Below are 26,932 nucleotides of genomic sequence, written 5' to 3'. Positions count from 1 at the left end.
CTCCCCCCCCCCCGCGCGCCCCCGCCAGCTGGCCGGGCCCAGGCTGCAGGCTCCCGCGCTCCCCCTAGAGGCGGCTGCGCGGCGTCGGCCTCGTCGGCGGGGGCGTTCACGTGACCGCGCTCCAGGCCTGCTGCCTCTGTCGGTTCCCCCAGTCACCGAGCGAGAGGGAAGAAACAAGATGGCGGCTGGAGGCGATCGGGAGCGGGGCGCCGGCAATTCGGATTGAGCCTTCTCCCTCCACCCGCTTCCGCCGGCCGGGCCCCCCCCGCCCCGACCCCGCGGGGCTCCCCACCCCGCCCCCAGCGGCTCCCCACCGCCGCCCCTCGGCCGGTCCCCCTCCCCCCCTCGGCTTTCCCTTCTCCCTCCCTCCCTCCCTCCTCGGCTCCGACATGAGGGGCAGGCGGGGCAGGCCGCCCAAGCAGCCCGCGGCAGGCGCTGCGGAGCGCGGCGCCCCGGCTCCCCCGCCGCCGCCGCCGCCGCCGCCACCGCCGCCTCCGGCCGGGCCCATCGGGGGGCTCCGCTCCCGGCACCGAGGCAGCAGCCGGGGCAGGTGGGCCGCCGCCCAGGCAGAGGTGGCGCCCAAGGCGCGGCTGAGCTCCCCCAGGGGGGGCGGCGGTAGCCGGAGGAAGCCGCCGCCGCCGCCGCCGCCGCCGCCGCCGCCGCGCCGGCCGCCCCCCCAACAGCAGCCCCAGCGCCGGCGCCCCGGGCCGGGGGGGGAGAGGAGGCGGGGGCGGCAGAGCTGGAGGCGGGGGCGGCGGCGGCGGCGGCGGCGGCAGTAGTGGCGGCGGCCACCTGGCCCGGGCCACCCCGTCCAGGAGGAGCATCAGCAAAGTGGTGTACGATGACCACGAGAGCGAGGAGGAGGACGAGGACGAGGACATGGTCTCCGAGGAAGAGGAGGAGGAAGAGGGGGACCCCGAGGAGACGCAGGACTCCGAGGAGGAGGAGGAGGAGGAGGATATTATGGAGGAGGACGACGACGACGATGACTCCGATTATCCCGAGGAAATGGAAGACGACGACGATGCCAGCTATTGCACCGAGAGCAGCTTCAGGAGCCACAGCACCTACAGCAGTACCCCAGGTATCCACCCAGCCCAGCTGCATCAGGGGCTTGCCTTTCCCACTCTCCACCTTCTCCCCCCTCCTCCACTCCCTCCACCCCTCACCCCCTCCACACCGAAGAGACACACACACACACACACACACACACACACACACACACACACACACACACACACACACACACATCTCTCTCTCTCTCTCTCTCTCTCTCTCTCTCTCTCTCTCTCTCTCTCACTCTCACTCTGTCTCTCTCTTGCACTGTGCATCCTGCTCTAGCGTCACCCCCCCCAACCTCACCCCCAAAGAGAGGGGAAATGCAATTGCACATCAAGTGGCAAAAAACTAGATTTACAAGAGGAAAGAGGTGCATTGTTCAAAATGGAGATTGCATTGTTGCAGTTTGCAGGCCACACTGTCTCTCTCTCTCTCTCCCACTCCCCCCCCCCAAAAAAAAATTGAGCCTGTGCAATCTTTCCTCAAGGCAGGATTGAGACTTAGGCATACACGTAGCCATTGCCTTTTTTTTTTAAGTAGATTTGTTTGGTCTTTTTTTTTTTTAAGGTAAAGAAGCCTCTTGTGTAGCAAGACACTTTGCGTGGTTTAATGTGAATTATCTTTAGTGTTTGAGTGTCATCTCTTGGAAGGGATCTTAGGTAGGGAGTTGTTTAGGGTGTAAACATGTAAATAATGTTTCTACTCGTGCTTCTTTTCCTTTCACATTTCTTGCTTTGTGTGGTTTTGCAGTTGTCTCAAGGAATTAGCTGGTCCACTTGTGTTGTTGGGGGAAACCTTAATTAGCCGTACGTGTGTTTGTTTTCATTCTTTGTGTGTTAATGGGCAGATGCAACAGTTGCCCTTAGGTGGCTGCTTTAAAAAAATAAAAATCATACTAAAAGAGTACACTTAGTTAAATTTCAGTTTTGTAACATCCCAAATGACAGTAGTCTCTCTCAATATCACATAAGCAGTTTATTTCTAGCACCCCCATGTTCCTTGGGGAGTAGAGTTTCATGTCACTTGTTGCAGAAGATGGAGTTGATCATTTAAAGTAAATATTGAAGATCAACTTTTGGATCAATTTCAAAGAATAATTGGAAGTTTATTAGAATGTAGATTTTTTTTTCTTCTTATATTATTGAGTTTGAAAGTTCACCTTGGCTCTGTAATAGGCTTCTTCTCCATGGTAACTCATTCTCTCTTGTTTTCTCAAGGAAGTTTCTTCAGACCGGTGCTGAAATGGATGTAGTTAAAAATCACAATTGTAGCTTTGTGCTAAATATATAGATTCAGTTTATTCAGTTGTGGAAGAATGTATTTAAAGCTTTTAGTGTCAGCCTGCCTTGTTTTTTTTCAGTAACTTTAGCAATTGGAATCAATTAGTATCTTTTTTAAAGACTTCCTCCCCACCCCCCAAGTAAATTTCATGAGAACATATTTCTAATTTACAAGAATAAGGTGCCTTTTATTTTTTTTATCAGTGTTTATGACAAAATGTTCAAGTAGTATGAAATACTTAAATTTTTATTTCTCAGCTTGTGATTCTTGGATAATTATGAATATGGCTATTCATCTAGCTAATCCACACATTTGTATTACCTCTAAAGAAACTCATTGATTGGGTTAATGCCATTTCTTGCCCGGAAGCAAGAAAATGTTGTTTTTTTCTTTTTTCTTTTCTTGTACTGAGAGGAAGAAGTAATATTAAGCATTTATCTCTTGAAGATGTTAGTGATGTACAGATTTCAGTTTTGTCAGTTGGTATGCAACTCCTAGACTAACAGCATTCACCTTAAGAAATCAGTCTCTTTCTCTCTCTCTCTCCTCCCTCTCTCTTTTCTTTCCCCCCTTCCCTCTCCCTTCTTTTCCTCTCCCTCTCCTCTCTTTTCTGTATTTAGCCTTTTTCTGTTAAGGACCACACAAATGAATGAGCCATGCAGACTGAATAACACTCCTTTGGAGAAAGTTTTTTAAAGTTAGACTTGAGACATTTTGGCAAGGCAGTTTTCGCTTGCTTGAACTCCTATTTTTGAAGGTTAAGTAAAGAGGGGTTATATCTATTCCCTTTAATTAATTTAAAATGTCATTATCCACTTTAACTTCGTCTTAAACTCATGGGTATATTATGTGCCTTTTCATATGGTAGTAGTTAAAGTCTGTACTTGGTACAGACTGGTAGTTCAGTTTATTTAACGTAGAAGTTGCGATCATTTTGCAGTGGGTACCATAACCTTGTAATGTATTTGTTTTGAATTTGAAAACTTGTTTAAAAATACTAATATCATTTTAGTTTTTAATATAAAGTTTGACAAGTAAATGGTTTGAAATAGCACAATTGCTATATTACTTCCTAAAGGTTTTTCTCTTAGTTTTTTGGATATGGTATCTGGTTTTTAGTGTATTGGATTTGAAGCAGATTATTTCTAAATAGTGTTCTAAAACGATGTATTTTGTGTTTTGACCTTTCAGAGTGATCTCACATACAAAACAGGAGTAATTGCATGTGAAGTTTATGCTGAATGGCTAGTTTTACATATATTACATCCTGAGAGGAAGGTAGTCAGGTTTTTGCATTCTTTAATGATTATTGGAAAAGCTGGCTTAATACTACTTGTAGAAATATAGGTAAGAGATTTGGATCTATTTTGTATTTCTAAAAGAGAAATAGACTTTTTTGGTAATTAAGAACAAAGGCAGCATTTATGCAGAATAGAATTAGGGGCAAAACTTTTATTTGAAGAAATTGTTAGTACAGGAAATCAACTGACAGTCATCCACAGGTAGAATTGGTTTTGTAGTGAGGCTGTGCAAAGAATTGCATGAGGTTGCTGACTTTGCTTTCTCAATCACCAATTCAAAACTCAGTAAGAGCAATTGAGAGTTTTTCTTTTATAGACAGAAAAGAGCAAGTTCCTATATACCCATACCACAGTTATTAGTGTTGATGTAGATTTAGCCTCCATGAGGAATTGTTGAGACCTAGAAACAGAAATGATTTAGCCTGGGAACATTGGCCAGGAGAAATGAGGGGACATTTGTGGTTCTTTTTGACCCTAGGATCATAGAGCTAGAGATTAAAAAGGATCTCAGATATCATCTAATCCAATTCCCTCATTTTGTGCATGTGGAAGACTGAGGTCCACGGTTATCTATGTACTAAGTATAGCAGAGCTGGGAATTGAACCCAGATCCTGTGATTCTGTATTTTGTGTGTACTCCACCTACTTTCCTCAGCCTGTGTCATAGAAACTTTCAAAATAAACTTGACATCCTTTTACAGTAGGGCTATATAAAAACTACTTTGCATAGGCATTTGGCAAAGTTATAATATACACTCTGAAATTAATCTCTAGCTGGTTTTTATTAAAGTCAAGTTGAAATGAAATGTTTCTTGTATCCATTATGTTTGGAGTTGTTGAAAATTCATACAGTGAATTTCAAAATTCAGAGTATCAGAATATTTAGAAAAGAGGAACCAAAGGTCATAATATTTGAAAGAGCTGTTAGAAACTTTCTTTAAATAATTAGGTAGTGGAGCTTGTTTGCAAGCAATGGGTCTTCTTGCTTTTACTCAGAGTCAGCTTTATCTGGATTGAGTTCTAATTTGGAAACATCCTTATTTACAGTTTTAACCAATTGCTTTTCCAAATTTATTCAATGATAGATCCTGTCTAAGCCCTGAAGTTACGGGATACTACTAAATTAATAATTTGCATATTTTGAATTATACTAAGATAAGTATTTGTCCTCTTGAGATTTAATGTCTCCAGACATTAATATAGGATGGATTTTTTTGGTGTACTCTTGGTGATCTTCCCCCCCCTCCCCCAACATGTACTTATTTTATGACTTTGAAGAAGTAGTCCTGAGGAGGCACAAGAAGAAGTCTTCTTGTGGTGGAAAAGTGTTTGAAGAACCACATTGCTACAGGGCTGCAACAGTTGTAATAAGTTCAGAAGCAACACGATGTAGTGGAAAGAGTAGAGTCTGAGAAGTTGTGCTCAAATCCCTGCTTTGCTACTTAACTACTTGTATGACTGTAGGCAAACCACTTGACCTCTCTGGGCCCCAGTTTCTGCATTTGTAAAATGAGGCGCATTTGTAAAATGAGGTGGTTGAATTGGATTAGATAACTCTAACATTTCTTACAATTCCAAATCTATGCTCTAATGAACATCTAGTATGTATGTATTGGCCATTGTCATGTTTTTATGAACCCTAGATTTGTAGCTCTTTTCTTCTTTTTTCTTTTGCTTAGCATTCAGGGGTTAAGTGACTTGCCCTAGAAAACAAATCCTAGTAAAAGATGTAAAATTTCTCACCTGGAATGGGCTCTCCACTTAACCAAATCCTTTAGAGCTCTAGTCAAGTCCCCATTTTCTTTAATGATGCTTCCCTGACTGCATCAGCTCACTTTGTTTTTAATGTTTTTTGCAGTGTTTTCTCTACTCACCTTCTTCCTCTTAACTCCCCCTACCCAAGTTGAAAAAAGAGAAAAAGAAAACAGTCTTTGTAACAAGTGTGCATAATCAAGCAAAACCAGTCCCCATATTGGTCATGTCCGAAAAGATGTGTTTCAGGCGGCCATTTGAGTCGTCACCTCTTTGTCAGAAGGTGGGTAGCACTCTTCTCATTGGTCCTTTGTAATCATGATACAGCCCAGTTTGATCACTTCCTTCAGTAAATTCAAATTTCATTCACAATTACATTCGGAAGTGCATGGTTCAGTCCTAGATTATATACTGTTTTGTGGGATTTAATCGTTGGGTGTTTAGTGGTCTTTTCTCATGTGGATTGTAAACTACTGGAAGCTATGTGGTATGACTCCTACTTCCTTTTCTATTCCACCCTTCTCAGTACAGTTCTAGGCACATGGACACATATAAACGCTGGTGAAACTTTGAATTTGAAATAAGTAGGCCTCCATTTTGATTTCCTGCTTAATACCAGTGTGACATTAGGCAAGTCAGTTTCTCCAAACCTCAAGTTTTCTCATTTATAAAATGAGGGACTTGGACTACATAGACTACATTTTAAGTACTCTTGTGGCTTTGTGACTCAATGAAATACTTTTGGACTGTTTTACATGTGTACAGTTCTTCAGAGATGATTAAAGTAAAATAAGAAAAAATAATTAAAACATACAGGACTTAAAGATAACTTTGTAACTTTTTATAAGCATTCAGCCGTATATTGCTTACTGATAAGAGCACTAACATAAAGCAGGGGCTCATTTTGATGTAATGAAAAACATTACTTTTCTGTGTTATCTGTTACAAAATTTGCAGCTAAATTTACCATGGATATTTTAAGCATGTTGTTTTAAAGTCCTTCCTATCTGTGTCCTACTGGCCATTTTTTTCAGCCTCCATGACAGATCTTGTAACAGGTACTTTTTTCCTTTTTATTCTACTGCCATCGCTGTCATACAGATCCTTAACTCTCCTGAATATTGCAAAATAGCCTCTTAAGCAGTTGCCAGGCCTTCGGTCTCTACCTCTCTTCCATCCAAGTGAAACACCATTGTCATATATTAATCTTTCATTTAATCACTCCACTTCTCTATTCAGAACCCATTAGGGGCTTCCAGTTGCCTACGAAATAAAATTCAGATTCCCTACTCTGACATTCAAGGGTCTTTATAACTTGGTGTCCACCTTTCTAGGCTTGTGTGACTCCCCATTAGTCCCATAGCCAAACTGGACCGCTTGCTTATCTGTCTCTCTTCTCCTCATCCGTGCCCCCAGGCCCAGTGACTTCAGATGTTGCTGGTTTACACGTTGCTTTGGCACTTACTATAGTCTTTTGTTTGGGTTTTGTCACCTTATTCAGTGAAGGCAGGTACTGTGTCATTTAAACTGTATCTCTCCTTTAGCACCCAGCACGGTATCTTGTACATAGTAGGCACATATAATTTGTTGAATTGAGACAGCATTTATATAGTGGAAAGATCTTGGGATTTGGTGTCAAGAGTATTTGTAGGGACAGCTAAGTGGTACAGTGGATAGAACACCGGCCCTGGATTCAGGAGGACCTGAGTTCAAATGTGACCTCAGACACATAACACTTACTAGCTGTGTGACCCTGGGCAAGTCACTTAACCCCATTGCCTAGCCAAAACAAACAAACAAAAAAGAGTATTTGTATTCAAACCTCCGTCCTCAGCCCTGCTACTTAATATCTGTGTGATTTTGGGCAAATCATTTAATTCTTTTCGGCCTAATTGGAGTGAATTGGATAATCTTTGAGGACTAAATGGATTAGATGATCTTCCAGGTCTATATCTGTGATCCTGTTAGGAGTAAATAGAAAATATCGGTTTTAGAACTTATCATATTTAACATCATTTCAATTTTTGGAGCTGTCATAAAATTTTAAAGTGAAAAGATCAGATATTTCAAAGATACAATGCCAACAGAATACAAACTCCTTGAGTACAAGAGAAAATCTCCCTTTTGTTTTTGTATCTGCAGTAGCCAGTAAACAAATGAATAAGCATTTATTAAATGCTTACTGTGTGTCAGAAGTTTGTGTCAAACTGTGAATACAAATAAAGGCATAAAATAGCCCCTGCCTTTAAAGGACTCACAGCCTAATGGGGGAGACAGTCAAGTACAAACACACATATGTATACACATGTAAATATGTGCGACGTACAAACACAAAAATAGTTAATACAAAGTAGTTGGGAAGTAGAGCAGTAGCAGTTTGAGAATCTTGAAAGGAATCTTTTAAAAGTTGTGCCTGATATATAGAGAACTGAGTCAAATTTATAAGAATACAAATCATTCCCCAGTTGATAAATGGTAACAGGATATGAACAGGCAGTTTTCAGATGAAGAAATTAAAGCTAACTGTAGTCATATGAAAAAATGCTCTAAATCACTATTGATTAGAGAAATGCAAATTAAAGTAACTCTGAGGTACCAGCTTACATCTGTCTAATTGGCTAACATGACAGAAAAGGAAAATGATGAATGTTGGAGATGCACTGTTGGTGGAGTTGTGAACTGATGCAATCATTTTGGAGAGCGATTTGGAACTATACCCCTAAGGGCTATAAAACTATGCATACCCTTTGATCCAACAGTATCACTACTAGGTCTATATCCCAAAGATATCCAAAAAAAAAGGGAAAGGATCTATTTGTGCAAAAATATGTATAGCAGCTCTGTTTGTAGTGGCCAAGAATTGGAAATTGAGAGGATGCCCATCAGTTGGGGAATGGCTGAACAAAGTTGTGGTGTACGAATGTAATGGAATGCTGTAGTGCTATAAGAAATGATGATCAGGTGGACTTCAGAAAAACTTGGAAAGGCTTACACGAACTGATGCTGAGTGAAGTGAGCAGAAGCAGAAGAACATTGTACACAATATTGGACACACAGTATACAGCAACATTGTGTGAGAATCAACTATTATAGACTTAGCTCTTCTCAACAATACAGCAATCTAAGACAGTTCCAAAAGACTCATGATAGAAAATGCTATCCACATCCAGAGAAAGAAATGTGGAGTCTGAATGCCAATCAAAGCGTATTATTTTCTTTTTTTCTTTTTTGGTTTTTTCTTTCTCATGGTTTTTCCCTTTTGTTCTGATTCTTCTTTCACAACATGACTAATGTGGGAATATGTTTAATATGATTGTACAGTATACCCTATGTGAGATTGCTTGCTGTCTTGGGGAGGGGGATGGGGCAGGAGGGAAGGAGAAAAAAATTTTGGAACTCAAAATTTTATAAAAGTGAATGTTGAAAACTAAAAAAAAAAAGTTGGTGCCTGAGCAGCATCTTAAAGGAAGAGAGAGACTATGAGGGAAAGGTAAGGAGAATACATTTTAGTTATGGGAGACGGTCATTGCAAAGACAGAGAGACAGAAGGTGTAGTTATCTTGAGTGAGGAGCAGAGAAAAAGCCAGTTTGGTTGGATCTCAGAGTGTGGGAGAGTCATATGTGTTGGAATGTATCTATAAAGATAGGTTGGAGCCAGGTTGTGTAGAGCAGAGGCGTCAAACATACATGTGGCAGGGGTGGCCCATAGCATTCTTGACTACTGCCTGCCCAAACCAGATGAAAATGTAATTGGGAAATAGTTAACAAAATAAAAATGAAGTAAAATATAATATTAGTACGTAGTTTTATAAGTCAGTATGCTGCCTGCAGGAATCCTTATATATAATTTAGTGGTCCTATTTCTATTTGAGTTTGATACCACAGGTGTAGGGCTTTATAAGCTAAATATAGGGATTTATATTTTGTTCTAGAGGCAGTGGGAAACCTGTGAGTTGAGGCTGGTTGGTTGAGTCACAAGGTTGGATTTCTACTTAAAGAAAATTAGTTTGGTAGCATTGTGTATGTTGGACTAGAGTGGGGAGAGACTTTGAGGTAGGGTGACCAGTGAGGAGGCTGTTGCAGTAACGCAAGTGAAAGATGATGAAGGCCTAAACTAAAGCTGTAGCTGTGTGAGTGGAGAGAAAGGAGTGAATTTGAGAGATGTTGGGAAGGTATATAGGAAGATTTGGCAGTGTTTGAATATGTGGGCTGTGGAAGAATGAATAGTCCAGAATCACACCAAGTTTGTGGCAAATGTGGAAGTCACTGGAAGGATGGTGGTGCCTTAGATAGAAATAGGGAAGTTTGGAAGTGAGGAGGATTTAGGAGGAAAGATAATGAGTTCACTTTTGGACATGTTGAGTTTCAAGGATCATCTAGTTTGAAATGTCTACTAGGTGAAGCTGGGAGAGAGATAAGGTTGAATCTATAGATAAGGAAATCAATCTGTAGGAACTGATGCTGTTACTTGAGTGAGAACACAGAACAGGGGTTCTTAACCAGGATTCCATGGAGAGATTTCAGGGAGTCCATGATCTTGGAATGGGAAAAAAGACATACCTTTGTTTATTCATTCATTCATTCATTCATTTATGTTGTTTTTGCTTTTTGGTGAGGCAGTTGGAGTTAAGTGACTTGCCCAGGGTCACACAGCTAGTTAAGTGTCAAGTGTCTGAGGTCGGATTTGAACTCAGGTCCTCCTGACTTCAGGGCCAGTGCTCTCTCCATAGTGCCATCTAGCTGCTCTGATATTCCTTTATTTAAATATAATTGATTTCATTTATAATCCTATGTGTTATCTGCTTTTGAAAACATTAGTTTGTAATAATGGATAAGGAGAAGGGATCCCTAGAATTCATGAAACTGCCAAAAGAATCCATGTCATAAGAAAGGTTAAGAACTCCTGGTAGAGAGGGAGGAGAGGTCCTTGGACAGAATTTTAGGGAACATTCACAATTAGAGGTATCATGTGTATGGGGAGACTGAGGAGGACAGGTAGGAGGCCAGCCAGGAGAGAATGTCAGGAAAACCCAGGAAGAAAGAATATCAAGGAAGATATCGTTAATATGTGACTTGAGTTTTTAAAATTTTTAAAATTTTGTTCAGAATTCAAAACCAAATAGAAGGGGTATTTTTATATACATAGTAGAACAGAAAGGATTGTGTGGGACACTTCACCAGATTGTGAAGAAAATGTGTACTGAAGTATGTATGTAAGTGGAAGTGTTTTCAAAAGACTATCCACATTTAAGATTATTATTATTTATTTCAATCAATATTTGACCCAAGATTCTCTTACTGCAAAAATCTGATAAGTATTGAGATTTAACCTAAACTAGAGTAGAACTGTTTGGGCCACCACACTGTCAAGAAATCTGTTTTGATTTTTGATTGCCCCAGGGGATCTTGAAGAATTTCCTCCAGCCCTGCAGCTGCCACAGATATTTTCTGTGTAAGAATTTCTACTCTTATCCCTGCACCTGGAGTCAAGTACAGCTTTTTGGTTTCCATATTGGCAAGCAAGCAAGCAGGTGGTATGGAAGGCACCAACAGCTAGCTCCATGACTAACACAAGATTTAACTTCAACAGATGTTTTTAAAATTTTGTTTTATTTATTTTCTATTTTTGTTTGTCCATATTTATAGGTAGATGAGATGGGCATTTTACGCACATATATTCAAGTCTTGGGAATTGAAGATTTGCAAAGTTTGTTATTTCATTGAAAGGTGAACAAGAATCCATATCTGAGGGGAAATGTTGTTAACTTTCTAGCCATATAGTTTTAGAAATACCTTCTCTAAGCACTTCTCCTTTTATGAGCTTAAGGTGTGCTGAGATACTTATAAACAGTCTGAAAGAGTTACCTAGAGCACTGAGAGCAAAAGAGACTTGCCCAGGGTCACAAAACCAGTATGTGTAAGAGGCAGGACTAGAACGCACTCAGGTCAGCTCTCTTTGCCCGTGGTGCCGCACTGCCTCTCATTTCTGCTGTGACTCTTGTAAAGCATTTGAGGGAGGGAGAGGGTTGAACACTTAAAATTGATTTTTTGATAGGCCCTTTAAATACAATTCAAAGTGATAACGTAAATATTCCTTCCCTCTCCTGTATTATTACCAGTTATTTCCATATTTTTATATTTCAAGGGAGGCAATGTATAGCTTATTGGCTCTGGTGTTGGCAAGCTGGGTTCAAATCTAGCCTCTGCCGCTTGTACCTGTGTGACTTTGGGCAAGTTACTTAACCTCTTTCCCAGGCCTCAGTTTCCTCTTTTGAAAGATGAGGCTTGTACTGGCTGGCCTCTGAGGTCTCTTCCAGCTGTAGATCTATGATCCTGTGATTTATCTTGTTTGGGTACATTTTGATTTGGACAGGTTTCTTTGGAACGGAGTTTTTTTATGTTATAAATGAAGCAGGAAAGAAAGAGGAGATAGGTATAGGGAATAGCCATATAAAATAGTGTCTGAGAAGACTATGGTTTAGAATGGTATTATTATACTTTGTAAGACATGAACACAGATCTGGTGAGGCATAGGTGAAAGGAACTAAAGTAGGAGAGGATGGGATATTGTGTGTGTATATGAGTGAGAGACAGAAACAGACAAAGGCTATGCTATTGAAAACAAAGAAAAAAGTCTATTAAAGGGCTTGATGTGTAAAATGAATTTCATTCTCTACTATTGTAGCCTTTTCTCTTGCCAAACTTTGAATTCTCCTACAGTTAAAATTAAGAATGGGGAGAATAAACCTTGTGCAGCAAATATAACCAATAATAAAGAGATAAAATATTTTTAAAATTTTAGGCAGAAATCAACAAAAAGCAAAATCTAGAGAAAAAAGTAGGGTGAAGAGTAAGGAGCCATCGGAGGAATAAGAGGAAACAAGACCAACATTTCCTGCCTCCCTTATCTCTTCCTTTCAAAGACCTCAGTCCACTCTCCAGTCCCATTCCTCCCTCTAACTAGTTTAAATCTCTGTGTTGGCTCAGAGCCTAATTAGCCACAAGGATACCAAAACCTTTAGCTCTTATCTGCCTTCATCTGGCTAGGGGGCCTGGACCTTCTGGGAGTTTACCTGACGGTCTGTGGTCTCCTCTTCTCAGAAGTTCCCAGCTTAGTGAATTGTGCACTTACCTGACCGAATTATCAAAATAAAAAGAGACTTTGTCTTACTCATGAGAACTCATTCAGATATTCACAAGTTGTATTTGTTTATCTTAATGGCCTGAGATAGGGGCAGCCAACGTATACTTAATTTTTAAAAATTTGCCACTGTTTACATGACATTAAGCTGGACTAGTTTCAACTGTTGGCCCAAGGAGAGAAAACATGTGACATTTAAATTAGGAGGTTGGTGAAATTGAATAAGATGCCAGAGGAGAATCTTAGGTTGAAAGATTTTGAGGCCAAATTTTTAAATTGATTTTTAAGGTACCAGTATACCTCAAATTGATGAAATTAGTCAAGTATTTCTATTTTTCAATTACAAAATCTTTCTTCAGCCTTTCTGGTTAAATTGTTAGATATATAACATTCAGAGAAAAAAGATGTATCTGTCTGATGGCCAATAATATATATTCTATAGAATTATCATTGTTAATATGTTAAATTCCCTATAGATTTACTAAGAAATCATGTATTTATTCCGTTTCTACATTTGTGTGTTTGAATTTTCGAAGTATTACACCTGGGAGGAAATATGAGCTGGTACAATAGAGATGAGTATAATGAGATCGTGGTTCTGATTTCTATCAGTTCTGAATTTTTATAAAATTGATGTGAAAGTACTTATGAGAATATTCTTATACTTTATTCTTCAGATGAAACAGTTATCTTTAGAATTCAAATAGTAATAATATATGTGGAATTTCTCTTTTATATCCTCATGCCCTACCCTAGTAGTGCTAAAGTAAGGTTTAACTTTAAAAAGGTATTTTTTCTAAATTCTTGCCAATTCATACACCAAGCAGTTTTTCAAGTATTTTGGTTTCTCAATCAATAAAATGCTTCCTTTCCTGTCTAAGGACCAGCGTACAGTATTACCAATGTACAGAATTAATTAAATATAATAAAAACTCCTAATTCCCTGCATATTTCTGAAAGCTGACATTTACATAGCATTTTAAAGTTTGTCAAGTACTTTACATTCATAATCTCATTTGATCCCACAACAAACAACCTTTTAAGGTGGATATTACAGATATTATTAACCTCATTTTCAGGTGGGGGAATTGGGGCTCAAAGGAGAAACAATTTGACCAAAGTTACACAGCTAGAAGGTATTAAGAGGCAAGATTTGAACCTAGATGTCCTGATTGTGAGGCCAGTGCTGTTTCCATCATATGCTACTTCTTAATCTCTGTATTTATACATCTGAGGTGCACACACATTTTGGCTTAAATTATTCAGGTGATTGCTGTAGGTCCTTTCTCCTCTGTTGGAAACCTGCAAACTTACCTCCTTTTAGGAATATTATCCTAAATTACTTGAGCAAAATTATAACTCTTCTCTACTTTGAAAAATAAACTAGCAATGTATATAGATATGTAGATGGCATTTTTATATAGCATTTTAAGGTTTGCAAAGTGCTTAAAAATAAAGCATTTAATTTGATTCTCACAATAACCCTGTGAGATAGGTGCTGTTATTATTCCTGTTTTGTAACTGTCAGAACTAAGCAGTTAAGTGACTTGCCTAGGGTAACAGAGTTAGTAATTGATAAAGGTAGGATTCCAACCTGAGTGTGTGGGATGCCAGCTCTGTACCAATTTAGCAATGGGTCTCAAATGTTTTGGTCTCAGGATCCCTTTACACTCTTAAAATTATTGAGGACCCCAAAGAACTTTTTTTTATAGTGTGTGTATACACATATACATGTGTATAATATATATGTTGATATTTACCATATTAGAAATTAAAATGGATAAATTTAAAAATATTTATTAATTCATTGAAAACAATAACCCATTATTTGTTAATATAACTCTTTTGTGAAAAATAATTCTTTTCAAACAAAAATTTAGTGAGAAAAGGGACCATTTTACATATTTTTTCAAGACTCTTTAATATCTGGCTTAATAAGAGACAGTTTGCTTCTCAGAACTGCTTCTTTATTCAGTCTGTTGTGATATGGTTTTTTTTGGTTGAAATGTGTGAAGAAAATCTGGCTTCATAGAACCAGTACTTGGAAAAGGAAGGAGTATTTTAATCGGCAAATAACATTAGTATTATGAAAAGTTTTCATATTAGGGACCCCTAGAGATCTGTGACCACACTCTAAAGAATTGCTCTTGTCACCTTGGTTTTAGATATAAATTTCAGAAAAGAAGGAATTGTCTAATGTTCTTTGCAGCATATACCTTTCACATTAGTAACTTACAGATTTTATTGTAGTGTTTAATTGTTTCAGTTGAGTCCGACTCTTTGTGACCCCATTTGTTGTTTTCTTGGGAAAGATACTGGAATAGTTTGCTATTTCCTTTTCTAGCTCATTTCATAGACAAAGAAACTGAGGCAAATAGGGTTAAGTGACTTGCTCAGAGTCACATAGCTAGTTAGTATCTGAGGCCAGATTTGAACTCACAAAAATGTCTTGAAAATGAGCCTGTAATATGACAAAAAAGGAAAATGTTGGATGTTGGAGGGGATGTGGGGAAACTGGGACACTAATGCATTGTTGGTGGAGTTGTGAACTGATCTAACCATTCTGTAGGGTATACCCAATTGAGTGTGTATGTTATTCCCTCCTTGAGCCAAATCTGATAGAGTAAGATTCATTCATTCCTTTTCACCTCTCCCCATATCCCCTCCACTGTAAAAGCCTTTTTTTGTCTGTTTTATGTGAGATAATTTACCCCATTCTACATTTCCCTTTCTCCTCCCAGTATAATCCTTTCTCACCCCTTAATTTTATTCCCTAGATATAACCCCTTCATCTTCAACTCACCCTATGCCCTCTATCTATCTATCTATCTATCTATCTATCTATCTATCTATGTATGCATATATGTACATATAATTTTTTTCCCTCCAACTACCCTAATACTGACAGAGGTCTCATGAGTTACAAGTATCATCTTTCCATGCAGGAGTATAAACAGTTCAACCTTAATAAGTCTGTTATGATTTCTCTTTCCTGTTTACCTCTTTATGTTTCACTTGAGTCTTGTATTTGAAAGTCAGATTTTCTATTCAGCTCTGGTCTTTTCATCAAGAATGCTTTTGAAAGTCTTCTATTTCACTGAATATCCATTTTTTTCCCCTGAAGGATTATACTTAGTTTTGCTGGGTGGATGATTCTTGGTTGTAATCCTATCTCCTTTGTCCTCCAGAATATTATATTCCAAGCCCTGTGGTCCCTTAATGTAGAAGCTGCTAAATCTTGTGTTATCCTGATTATGTTTCCACAATACCTGAATTGTTTCTTTCTGGCTGCTTGCACTATTTTCTCCTTGACCTGGGAACTCTGGAATTTGGCTACAATATTCTTAGGAGTTTTCCTTTGGGGATCTTTTTCAGGAGGTGATCAGTGGATTCTTTCAATTTCTGTTTTACCCTAAAATATCGGGGCAATTTTCCTTGATAGTTTCTTGAAAGATGATGTCTAGGCTCTTTTTTTGATCATGGCATTCATATAGTCCAGTAATTTTAAAATATCTCTCTTGGATCTGTTTTCCAGGTCAGTTGTTTTTCCAGTGAGATATTTCACATTGTTTTCTATTTTTTTGTTCTTTTGGATTTGTTTTACAGTGTCTTGATTTCTCATAAAGTCATTAGCTTCCAATTGCTCCATTCTAATTTTTAAGAATTTTCTTCAGTAATCTTTTGGACTTCCTTTTCCATTTGGCCAATTTTCCTTTTTAGGGCATTCTTCTCCTCTTTGACTTTTTGGACCTCTTTTGTTATTTGGGTTAGGCTATTTTCTAAGGTGTTATTTTCTTCAGTATTTTTGGGGTCTCCTTTATGATCAAGCCATTCTGGAGAGCAATTTGGAATTATATCCGAAGACCTATAAAACTGTGCATACTCTTTGATTCATCAATATGATTGCTAGGTGTATATTCCAAAGACATCCAAAAAAAGGGGAAAGGACTGCTGCTTTTGTGGTAACTAAGAATTAGAGATCAAAGGGATACCCATCAGTTGGGGAATGGCTGAGGTATATGATTGTGATGGAATATTATTGTACTGTAAGAAATGACAAGCTGGATGATTTCAGAAAAACCTGGGAAGACTTGCATGAACTGATGCATAGTGAAGTGAACAGAACCAGGAGAATTTTGTGCACAGTTAACATCAATATTGTTCAATGAAGAATTGTAAATGACTCATCAATATAATGATCCAAGACAATCCCAAAGGACTAATGATGAAATCTACCTTCTGAGAAAGAACTGATAGAATACAGACTGAAGCGTGCTATCTTCCACTTTCTTTCATTTTTTCTTTTTGAGTCTTGTTGTACAGAATGAGTTATATGGAAATGTTTTATATAATTGCAAAAGAAAAAAAAAAAGAAAATGAGTATGACTTTAGGCCTGACACTCTGTCCACTGTGCCACCTAGCTTTGGATTAGACTTATGCAACAGTTGTTTACACTCAAGATAAACATACTGAAATCCTTATATAGAATTTTCTGAACCCAGATTTATATTTTGGTTTTAGATGTATTAGCTAGATTTGTATCATTTTCCATACTCACATTCCGTTTTCATATACCACTCCAAATTTCATTATTCTAGTTGATGGCATCACCATGCTTTTAGTCACTAAGTTTTGTAACCTTGGTGTTATCCTTGACTCTTCCCTCTCCTATCCAACCCCAACCAATTAATTGTCAGATCTTTTCATTTCTACTTCCACAACAGCTCACATCTGTTCCTTTCTCTTTATTTACACAATCTCTATCTCTGTTCTTTTCTTGCCTTTAACTACCTTTCAATGGGAGGATTGCCATCCTCCACAAAAATTGATATTCCTAAAATACAGATCTGTCACTGTCCCTTTACTTAAAAACAGTGAGTGGATTCCTCTTGCCTTTAGGATAAAATTCAGAATCCTCAGTCTAGCAATTAAAACCTTCCACAATCTGGTTCCTACCTACCTACTTCATATGACTTCCTTTTAAATACACTCTATTCCAGTCCTACTAGCTGCTTAGTTATTTCCTGTACATGACATTCCATAGACCACCTCCATGCCATTTCACAAGTGGTCCCTTGTGTTTAGTTTGTACTACCTCTTTATGGCCTTAGAGAAACCCTGCTTTCTTTCTGAGCACTGCTTAGTGAGCTACTTTCTTTGTTTTCCGATGCTTCACCCCCCCCCCCCCCGATTAGCACTTTCTCTTTGAAATTACTTTGTATTTACATGTATACTTGTATTCTTTCCTCCCTCTCCTTGGGAAGACTATAAGTCCCTTGTAGCCAGTACTGTTTCCTTTTTGTTTTTGTATCCCCAAGCTTAGCAGTATCTTGCACATAGTAAGCACTTAAATAAATGCTTGTTGAATTGAATTGATTTTATGACCTTGGGCAAGAAACTTGATCTCTCTAGGTCTCATTTTTTTTTCCCCTTCTATAAAATAAGGAGATTGGGTCAGATCAGCCTTTCCCAAACTAGTTTGGCAGCAGGTAGCTTTTAGCCAAGAAAAAAAGCGTCTAAACAATTACTGTGATTAATTCCAGTTACCTTTGACTTCCTCTTTCTCGTTTGAAACCCTTTTACTCCTACTTAAATGAAAAATTTTGGATCCAGGGATTCAAAAACTTTGTGTCAGGGACTACTTTGGCAGTCTGGTAAAGACTGTGGACCCCTTCTCAGAATGATGTTTTTAAATGCATAAAATAAAACATACGATTACAGAGGAAACCAGGCATACTGAAATAGTTATCAAAAATATTTTTAAAATATAAGTTACCAGACCTCCAGGTTAAGAACCTTGCCATAGATTAAAAAGGACAAGAAAAAATGGTAGTAGCCAGTGCTTAGTTAATTTTAACTTTTCGTATTTTTAAAGAAATTATTTTCCATTTTTAGGCATCTGATATGTAAATTATGCAATTTCAAAAAGAACAGATTTTTCTTCATTAATGTAGTAAAATTTCAGGTTAAGTTTCAGAAATGTTTTTTAGATATGACTTCTGGAACACTTAAATTTTCAAAGCAAAGGAAGAAATATTGAGGTTTTGAAGACTGAAAAGATTTACATAGCAAATAAGTTTTTTTTCTTATATAAGAGTACAATTTAGATTTTATAGTTTTACTTGATTCTCCCCCCCCAGCTTTTGTTTATTTGATCACATTTTTTAAGTTTGTGAAACTTCAAAAGGGGTTTTGAATATCCACTAAGTATTTACAAAAAATAAGCAGAGTTTAGATATCGAATATATTGTTTTTATATGAAAGTACCAGAAAGCCTGATTCTATCAGGATAATCACTGACACATTACCCAATATGGTGATTACCCATGAATGACTTTTAAAGAAGAGTATACACTTCCCTTGCAATGCAATGCTTTTAGAGTTACTGTGCTGTATCAGTATCCACCTGACATTGTGAGGCGAAGTTGATTTTAACTCACAGGTCTTCTCTTTTTGTCAAATGAAGGTAAGAATTTGCAATATCAGAAACTTCAGTTCTGCTAAGACTTGGAAATTCCTATGTGTTATGTTGGTGAGCTAGTGATAGCGATCCTTGCTTATCCTTTTCACTGGAGGAAACAGGAATATGAGTAATTGGAGAATACAATTAAAGGACTCTTCAACTACTCTCAAAAATTGAGAGAGGTATTGCAAATAGGGGATCAGAGTAAATTCAGGGAAGTACTACATCAACTTAAAACACTTTTTCACTTTAATAACAACAATGAAGCAACTTAAAAACACCAATAACCAATTTTCCCATTAACCCAACTGTCTTCTGAAGACAAATGGATCATACTTCTTAACTCAATGATTATCTGATCTCAGAGCCATTTGGTGTTCTCTCCAAAGATGTAGGTTGCAGCCCATCTCAGGCTTATCCTTAGCATGATAGGATCATAGACCTTATAGAACATCTAGTCCAAACTCTTCCTTATTTTTATATATTAGGAAACTGAGGCTTAGAGAGATGGAGTGATGAATGCAACATCACCCAGAGAGTAAGTGGTAGATGGAGGATGTGAACTCAGCCCCTGAGACTGTTATTCACTGTTCTCTCAACTGTACTACTTCTCATGTTCTCCCATAAATTTACCACAGGAAGTCTGCTTTCCTGGAATGAGGAGTACTAGAGTTCTTTGTTGATTTTTTCTTTCTTCTGATGTTACAAGAATACCATGGAGCAGTTGGGTTGTCTTGTCATCTCTTATCCTTGGTACATGACCATCCCATCTTATTTTTCTGTTACAGATTCCCTTGAAGACATCTTTTAAATTATTATTTTGTTTATTTATTTATTTTTGATGATGACATCTTTTAGTGCTGTTTTTTTAAATTCTTCATTTGTTATATCTTGTGGCTTACTTGCACCTACAGGGCACCTCTCCATTCCTCACTATGTGATCCTTATTTTCAGGTGTCTAAGAGATCGTGTTCCATCTTTTGCAGCCATTTTATTACATTGGTAGAATATTAGTATTAAAAAAGTATATTTCTGGGTGAAATTTGGATTGATTAAAGAAACTTTGCAGTTCAGCCTACTCTCTTCTTTAATTCTTGGCCCAACATTCTATCCTAGATGTGTGTGTGTGTACACATAAACACACGCACGCACTGATGAACAGGCTCTATGGGTTGTTTATCTCGTTGCATGTTATAAAATCTCGACATTCTTCCTCTACTTAATTTTTTCTGTATGGGTGGTGAGGGGAAACTTTTTTTTTAAGTGTTTACAAGTCTCTTTGGCTTTAAAATGTTCTGCACTTAATAAGTGATGTCATCTGTAGAACCTTATGGGGAATCCCCTCTTAACCTTGGACTCTGGGCTGTATCTCCTCCATGACAGTGGCCAGGACCTTTGACAAGTGTATTCTTCCCTGTTTTATGCCTCATCTGATGTTAGTTATCTTTGTTGTTATAACTATTAAGGAATTTTTAATGATTTTAATGTGAGGATAGGAGACAACTTGTTGGAAAGGAGCCCTTAAGCGGTGTTTTGTCCTAGTGAAGCAAAAGCCTTTTTATAATCAGGATCATAGATTTAGATTTTAAGGACTTTAAAGTCAGCCTAGTCTAACTTTCTCATTTTATAGGTAGAAATTGAGTTCAGGGAAGTTAAGTGACTTCATCAGGCTTGTATAACCAAGGAGGTGTTGAGTGAGATCCAGGTGTTCTGACATTAAGTTCATCATTCTGTCTTCTATACCAGCTTCCCCAGTAGTATGGTAAAGATGTGGTGCAAAATCCTACCTATTCTCAATATATATCCTCTTTGAGCATGTCCTTGATGTATGTGTAGATGAGGCTTACAAAAGATTTTAGAAAATGGAAACATAATTAAATAAGTCTTTGGTTGTTGTTTTTCTGTCACTTTTTTTTTTGGTATTAATAAGTGGTAAGGCCTGAGATTTTTCCCTCCACATTTTTTTGTACTTTTTTACATACATCATGAATTGATTGTTCAGTGCCTTCACAATTGTGTTGCTTCTAGCATGGAATTTCTCAGCATATACTTGGTTTAATCCACCTGCCTTCTTGTGTTCTCATTAGGGCCAGTTTCTTTCTCTTCTAAACACAATTGGGACTGTAATGTTAGAGTTTAACTGTGTTGGCTTTTTTTGTCCATGATAGTAAAAACAATTTATTATAAAAGTCTTTATAGCTCTTCATTTTTTTTCTGTTTGTTGATCTGTTTTCATCCTTAGATTTCCATGAGATGATTTTACTTGGTTGGATCTCTTGCCAGCCTTTTTTTTAAACTGCTGTGCTGTTTCTGTCTCCTTTATAAAATGATGTTTCTTAATAACTTCCATCAGCCTTCTTTGTAAGATTTTGCAAATTAGTTTATATTCCAAATTAGTGTTGTCTTTGTTATCTCTTCTTGACGACCAAGTCAAGAATTTGCTAAGATGCTTTATAGGCTAATTTGTTTTTCTTGTTATGGCAAATGCTTTATATTATAAGAAAAACTTTTATAGAAAATAATAGTGCAATGTCATTTCTGTTGTCAGCTATCCATTTTTTGTTATTAGTAACATTTAAATAGATAAAACTTTAGTTGTTTCAATTGTATGTCATCTTTTTTTTCTAACTTTATGGCAATTTTGACATTCATTTGACTGTACGCAGTTGATTCAGGGACACCTCCCTCATTCAGAATGTGTTTTTTCTTGTCTGTTATAATCATTTTCACTTTTTTTTTGTGAGGCAGTGGGTTAAGTGACTTGCCCAGGGTCACACAGCTAGTGAATATCATGTGTCTGAGGCTGGATTTGAACTCAGGTCCTCCTGACTCCAGGGCCAGTGCTCTATCCACTCCACTACTTAGCTGACCCTCATTTTCACTTTTTTGTGGGGTTATTTGCCCTATGCTGTGACTATTAACTCTTTCCTCAAAGTGTTCATAATTTTAAGAGACAAAGCTACTCTATACTCTACATTCAGCTTTTTAACCCTTCTCATTCCTTATTCCTAATTTATATCTTCCACCATGTTTAATCCATTTCTCACTATCCTTACCTATACCTACCTTTAAATTGAACTCATGATGTGTGAAAATGTATAATGATTTAATTTGGAGGATCTTGTCATGTTTTTGATAGGAATTTTTCCATTCACCTTGCTGCTAATGTTGGTACATAAGCTGCAATTACTTTCATGATGGTCTTTTTGCAAATACTTGTCACTAGCATCATAATATGAGATAATCAAATCTCAGGAAATTGGTTTTTATTGCCTTCGGACATATGATAAAACCAACTCTTGCTTTCTTTAAAAAAAAACCCAACTATTTTTAACATTTCATTTAAAAAAGAATTCTGAATTCTTTCCCTTCCCCCTCTTTCTACCACACCCTCTGAGAAAGCAAGAAATGTTATATATCAGTTATGTATGTGAAGTCATGCAAAACATTTCCATATTAGCCATGTTGCAAAAAAAAAAAAGTAAGAAAAATAAAGAAAGTGAAAAGATTATATTTCAGTCTGCCCTTAGACTTGATCAGTTCTCTCTCTCTGGAGGTAGATGGTATTTTTTTTTGTCATAAGTCCTTTGACACTGTCTTGGATCATTTCATTGCTTAGAATAGCCAAGTCATTTACAGTTCATCATTGTACAAAATTGCTGTTGCCATGTATGATGTTCTCCTGGTTCAACTCAACTTACCTTGCATCAGATCATATAAATTGTAACCAGCTTTTTCTGAAACCATCCTGCTCATCATTTCTTACAGTACAGTGGTGTTCTATCATAATCATATGCCACAACTTGTTTAGACATTCCCTAGTTGATGGGCATCCCCTTGATTTCCAGTTCTTTGCCACCACAAAAAGATCTGCTATAAATATTTTTGTACATACACTCCCTTTCTCTTTGATCTCTTTGGTGTACAGAACTAGTAGTGGTATTGCTGGGTCAAAGGGTTTGTACCCTTTTTTACAGCCCTTTAGGCATAGTTGCAAATTGTTCTTCAGAATAGTTGGATCAGTTCACAATGCCAGTATTGCCTCAGTATCCCAATTTTTCCACATCCCCTCCAACATTTTTCATTTTCCTTTTCATTTATGTTAGCCAGTCTGATAGTGTATAAAGTGGTACCTCAGAGTTTTTTGGATTTGCAAAAAACTAATTAATAGTGATTTAGAGCATTTTTTCATGTTTTGATTTCTTTTTCTGAAAACTGCCTGCTCATATCTTTTGATTTATCAACTGGGGAATGACTCTTATGTCTATATATTTGAGAAATGAGGCCTTTATCAGAGAAACTTTCTGGAAAATTTTTTTTTCACAGTTTCCTCCTTTCCTTCTAATCTTGGTTGCATTGATTTTATTTGTGTAAAAAACTTTTTTAATTTAATGTAATCCAAATCATCCATTTTGCTTCCTTTATTTCTATCTCTTGTTTGGTCATAAATTCTTCTTTCTCTGACAAGTAAAATTTCCCATGTTTCCATAATTTGCTTATGCTATCACCCTTTATGTCTAAATCATGTACTCATTTTAACTTTATCTTGGTATATGGTAGGAGATGTTGGTCTGTACCTAATGTCTGCTTAACTGCTTTCCAGTTTTCCCAGCAATTTTTGTCAAGTAGTGAGTTCTTGTCCTAAAAGCTCCCCTCCTAGATCACTGCCTTGTCGTGGCGGAGGGGCTTGCGTAGCTCTATGAAACTATGAGCTATGCCGTGCAAGGTTACCCAGGACAGACAGGTCATAGTGGAGAGTTCAGACAAAAGGTGATCCATTGGAGATCAGTATTGCGTAGGAGAAAGCAACAAAAACATCCCAAAGAAAAAGAAGAGCAAGAAAGCAAATTGGCTGTCTGATGAGACTTTACAAATAGCTGAGGAAAGAAGGAAAATAAAAGGCAAAGGGGAAAGGGAAAAATATACTCAGCTGAATGCAGAATCATAGAGAATAGCAAGGAGAAGTAAGAATGTTTTTTTAAATGAGCAATGCAAAGAAATAGGAGAAACTAATAGAATGGGAAAGACAAATCTCTTCAAGAAAATCAGATATATCAAGGGACTATTTCAGGCAAAAGTGGATATGATAAAAGAAAAAATGGTAGAGACTTAACAGAAGTAGAAGAGGTTAAGAAGAGGTGTCAGTAATATACAGAACATACTATATACTATACAAAAAAGATCTTAACATCACTTAGGACCACAATGGTGTAGTTACTGATCTAAAGCCAGACATCCTGGAGAATAAAGTCAAGTGGGCCTTAGGAAGCATTCCTAACAATAAACCTAGTGGAAATGATAGAATTGTAACTGAGATATTTAAAATCCTAGAAGATTATGTGGTTAAAGTGCCATACTCAATATGCCAGCAAATTTGGGAAAACCAGCAGTGGCCACTGGATTGGAAAAGATCAGTTTATGTCCCACTCCTAAAGAAGGATAATGCCAGAGGATGTTTAAATTACCAAACAGTTGTACTCATTTCATGCTCCAGCAAGGTTATGCTTAAGATTTTGTAAGCTAGGATTCAGCAATATGTGAACTGAGAATTATTGGAAGTATAGGCTGGATTTTGAAGATGCAGAGGAGCTAGAGACCAAATTGCCAACATTCATTGGATTTGGGAGAAAGCCAGGGAGTTCTAGAAAAAAACATCTTATTTCTGCTTCATTGACTACACTAAAACCTTTATGTGTATCACAGCAAAATGTGACAGGTCCTGAAAGAGATGGGAGTGCCAGATCATCTTCCTTTTCTCCTGAGGAACCAATATGTGGGTCAAGAAGCAACAGTTAGAACCGAACATGGAACAACTGATTGGTTTAAAATTTGAAAAGGAGGATTGTAAGGCCACATATCATCATTTTCTTTAACTTACATGCAGAGTACATCATGTGAAATTCCTGTCTGGACAAATCAAAAGCCAGAATAAAGGTTCCCAGGAGAAATATCCACAATCCCAGATAGACAGACAATACCACTCTGTTGGCAGAAAGTGAAAAAGAATTAAGTGTCTTGAATGAGAGTGAAAGAGGAGAGTGCAAAATCTGGCTTGAAGCTTAACATTAAAAAAACCCCCCTAAGATCATGGCAACTGATCTCATCATTTCCTGGCAATTAGAGAGGGAGAAGAAATGGAAGTAGTATCAGATTTTATATTCTTGGTCTCAAAGGTCACTGCAGATGGCAGCTGTAGCCATGAAATTAAAAGATATCTGTTCCATAGAAGGAAAGCTTTGTCAAATCCAGACAGCATGCTAAAAAGCAGAGACATCATCTTGCTGATAAAGGTCTGTGTTGTCAAAGCTATGGTTTTTCCATGGTAATGTATGGCTGTGAGATTTGGAGTATGTGGAAAACTGAGTAGCACAGGATTTACACTTCCAAATTATGGTATTGATGAAGACTTTTGAGAGTCCCTTGGACAGCAGGGAGATCAAATTAGTCATTACTTAAATAAATTCAGACTATTCATTGGAAGGATAAATACTGAAGCTAAAGTTTAAGTACTTTGGCTACATAATGAGTAAATAGGAGTCATTTGAAAAGACCATGATGTTGGGAAAGATTGGAGGCGAAAGGAGAAGGGGAAGGCAGATGATGAGATGGAGAGAGCGTCAGTCCATATTTGAACTCAGGTCCTTCTGAATCCAGGACCAGTGCTCTATACACTGTGCCACCTAGCTGCCCCTGTAAAATAATTTTTGGTAGTTTGATTGGTATGATACTGAATAGATAAATAAATTTTGGTAGAATTGTCATTTTTATTATATTGGCTTGGCTTACTCAAAAGCAATTAGTATTTCTCCAGTTGTTTAGATCCGTCTTTATTTGTGTGAAAAGTGTTTTATAATTGTGTTCATAGAGTTCTTTTGTTTGTCTTGTCAGGTAGACTCATGTATTTTATATTGTCTGCAATTATTTTAAATGGCATTTCTCTTTTTATCTCTTCCTACCAGACTTTATTGGTAGTATATAGAAATGATGATGATTTATGTGAGCTTACCTTATATCCTGCAACTTTGCTGAAGTTAATTGTTTCAACTAGTTTTTTTAGTTGATTCTGTGGAATTCTCTTAAGTATACCATCATATCATCTACAGAGTGATAGTTTAGTTTCCTCATTGCGTATTTAATTTTTTCAATTTCTTTTTCTTGTCTCATTGCTATAGCTAGCAGTTCTAGTACAATATTGAATAATAGTGATGATCATGCACATCTTTGTTTAACCCCCGATCTTATTGGGAAGGCTTCTAGCTTATCCCTTTTATAGACACTGCTTGCTGATGGTTTTAGATAGATAAAACTTAACATTTTAAGAAAAGTTCTATTTATTTGTATACTTTTATTTAAAAAAAATAGGAATGAGTGTTGTATTTTGGCAAAAGCCTTTTCTGCATCTATTGAGATAATCTTTGATTTCTCTTGATTTTGTTATCCATGTGGTCAAAATAAATCCCAACTGGTCATAGTGTATGATCCTGGTGATATATTGCTGTAATCTCTTTGCTAGTATTTTATTTAAAATTTTTGTATCAATATTCATTAGGGAAATTGGTCTATAGTTTTCTTATTCTGTTTTTGCTCTTCCTGGCTTAGTTTTCAAAACCATATTTGTGTCATAATAGGAATTTGATAGAATTTTTTCTTTCCCTATTTTCCCAAATATTTTGTATAGTATTGGAATTAATGGTTCTTTAAATGTTTGTTAGAATTCACTTGTGAATCCATCTGGTCCTGGGAATTCTTTCTTAGGGAGCTCATTGATGGCTTGTTCAATTTCTTTTTCTAAGATAGGATTTTTAAAGTATTCTGTTTCCTCTTATGTTAATCTGGGCAACTTATATTTTGTAAATATTCATCTGTTTCATTTAAGTTGTCAGATTTATTGGCATATAATTGGGCAAAATAGCTGTAATAATTACTTTAATTTC

General features: G+C 37.5%; 1 protein-coding gene across 10 annotated transcripts in view; it reads left to right on the top strand.

Annotated features, from left to right (window-relative positions):
- The first annotated feature begins 374 nt into the window (after positions 1 to 374).
- BPTF (bromodomain PHD finger transcription factor) overlaps positions 375 to 26,932 on the top strand; it is a 193,338-nt gene continuing 166,780 nt past the window's right edge. For 9 of the 10 annotated variants that reach the window (XM_078155881.1, XM_021000977.2, XM_078155880.1 and 6 more), the window contains exon 1: positions 782 to 1,084. In XM_078155881.1, the coding sequence (XP_078012007.1) occupies positions 880 to 1,084 (205 nt within the window). In that variant the 5' untranslated portion in view covers positions 782 to 879. Of the gene's footprint in view, positions 653 to 686; positions 1,085 to 26,932 lie in introns of those variants that run through there. The other variant, XM_021000980.2, reaches the window with a different exon arrangement.

The sequence above is a fragment of the Phascolarctos cinereus genome, unplaced genomic scaffold (assembly GCF_003287225.1).
Source record: "Phascolarctos cinereus isolate Bilbo 61053 unplaced genomic scaffold, phaCin_HiC Scaffold_5;HRSCAF=322, whole genome shotgun sequence".
In the NCBI taxonomy this organism is placed as follows: Eukaryota; Metazoa; Chordata; class Mammalia; order Diprotodontia; family Phascolarctidae; genus Phascolarctos; species Phascolarctos cinereus.
Note: the sequence above shows the minus strand (reverse complement) of the source record. Positions and strands in the feature narration are given on the sequence as shown.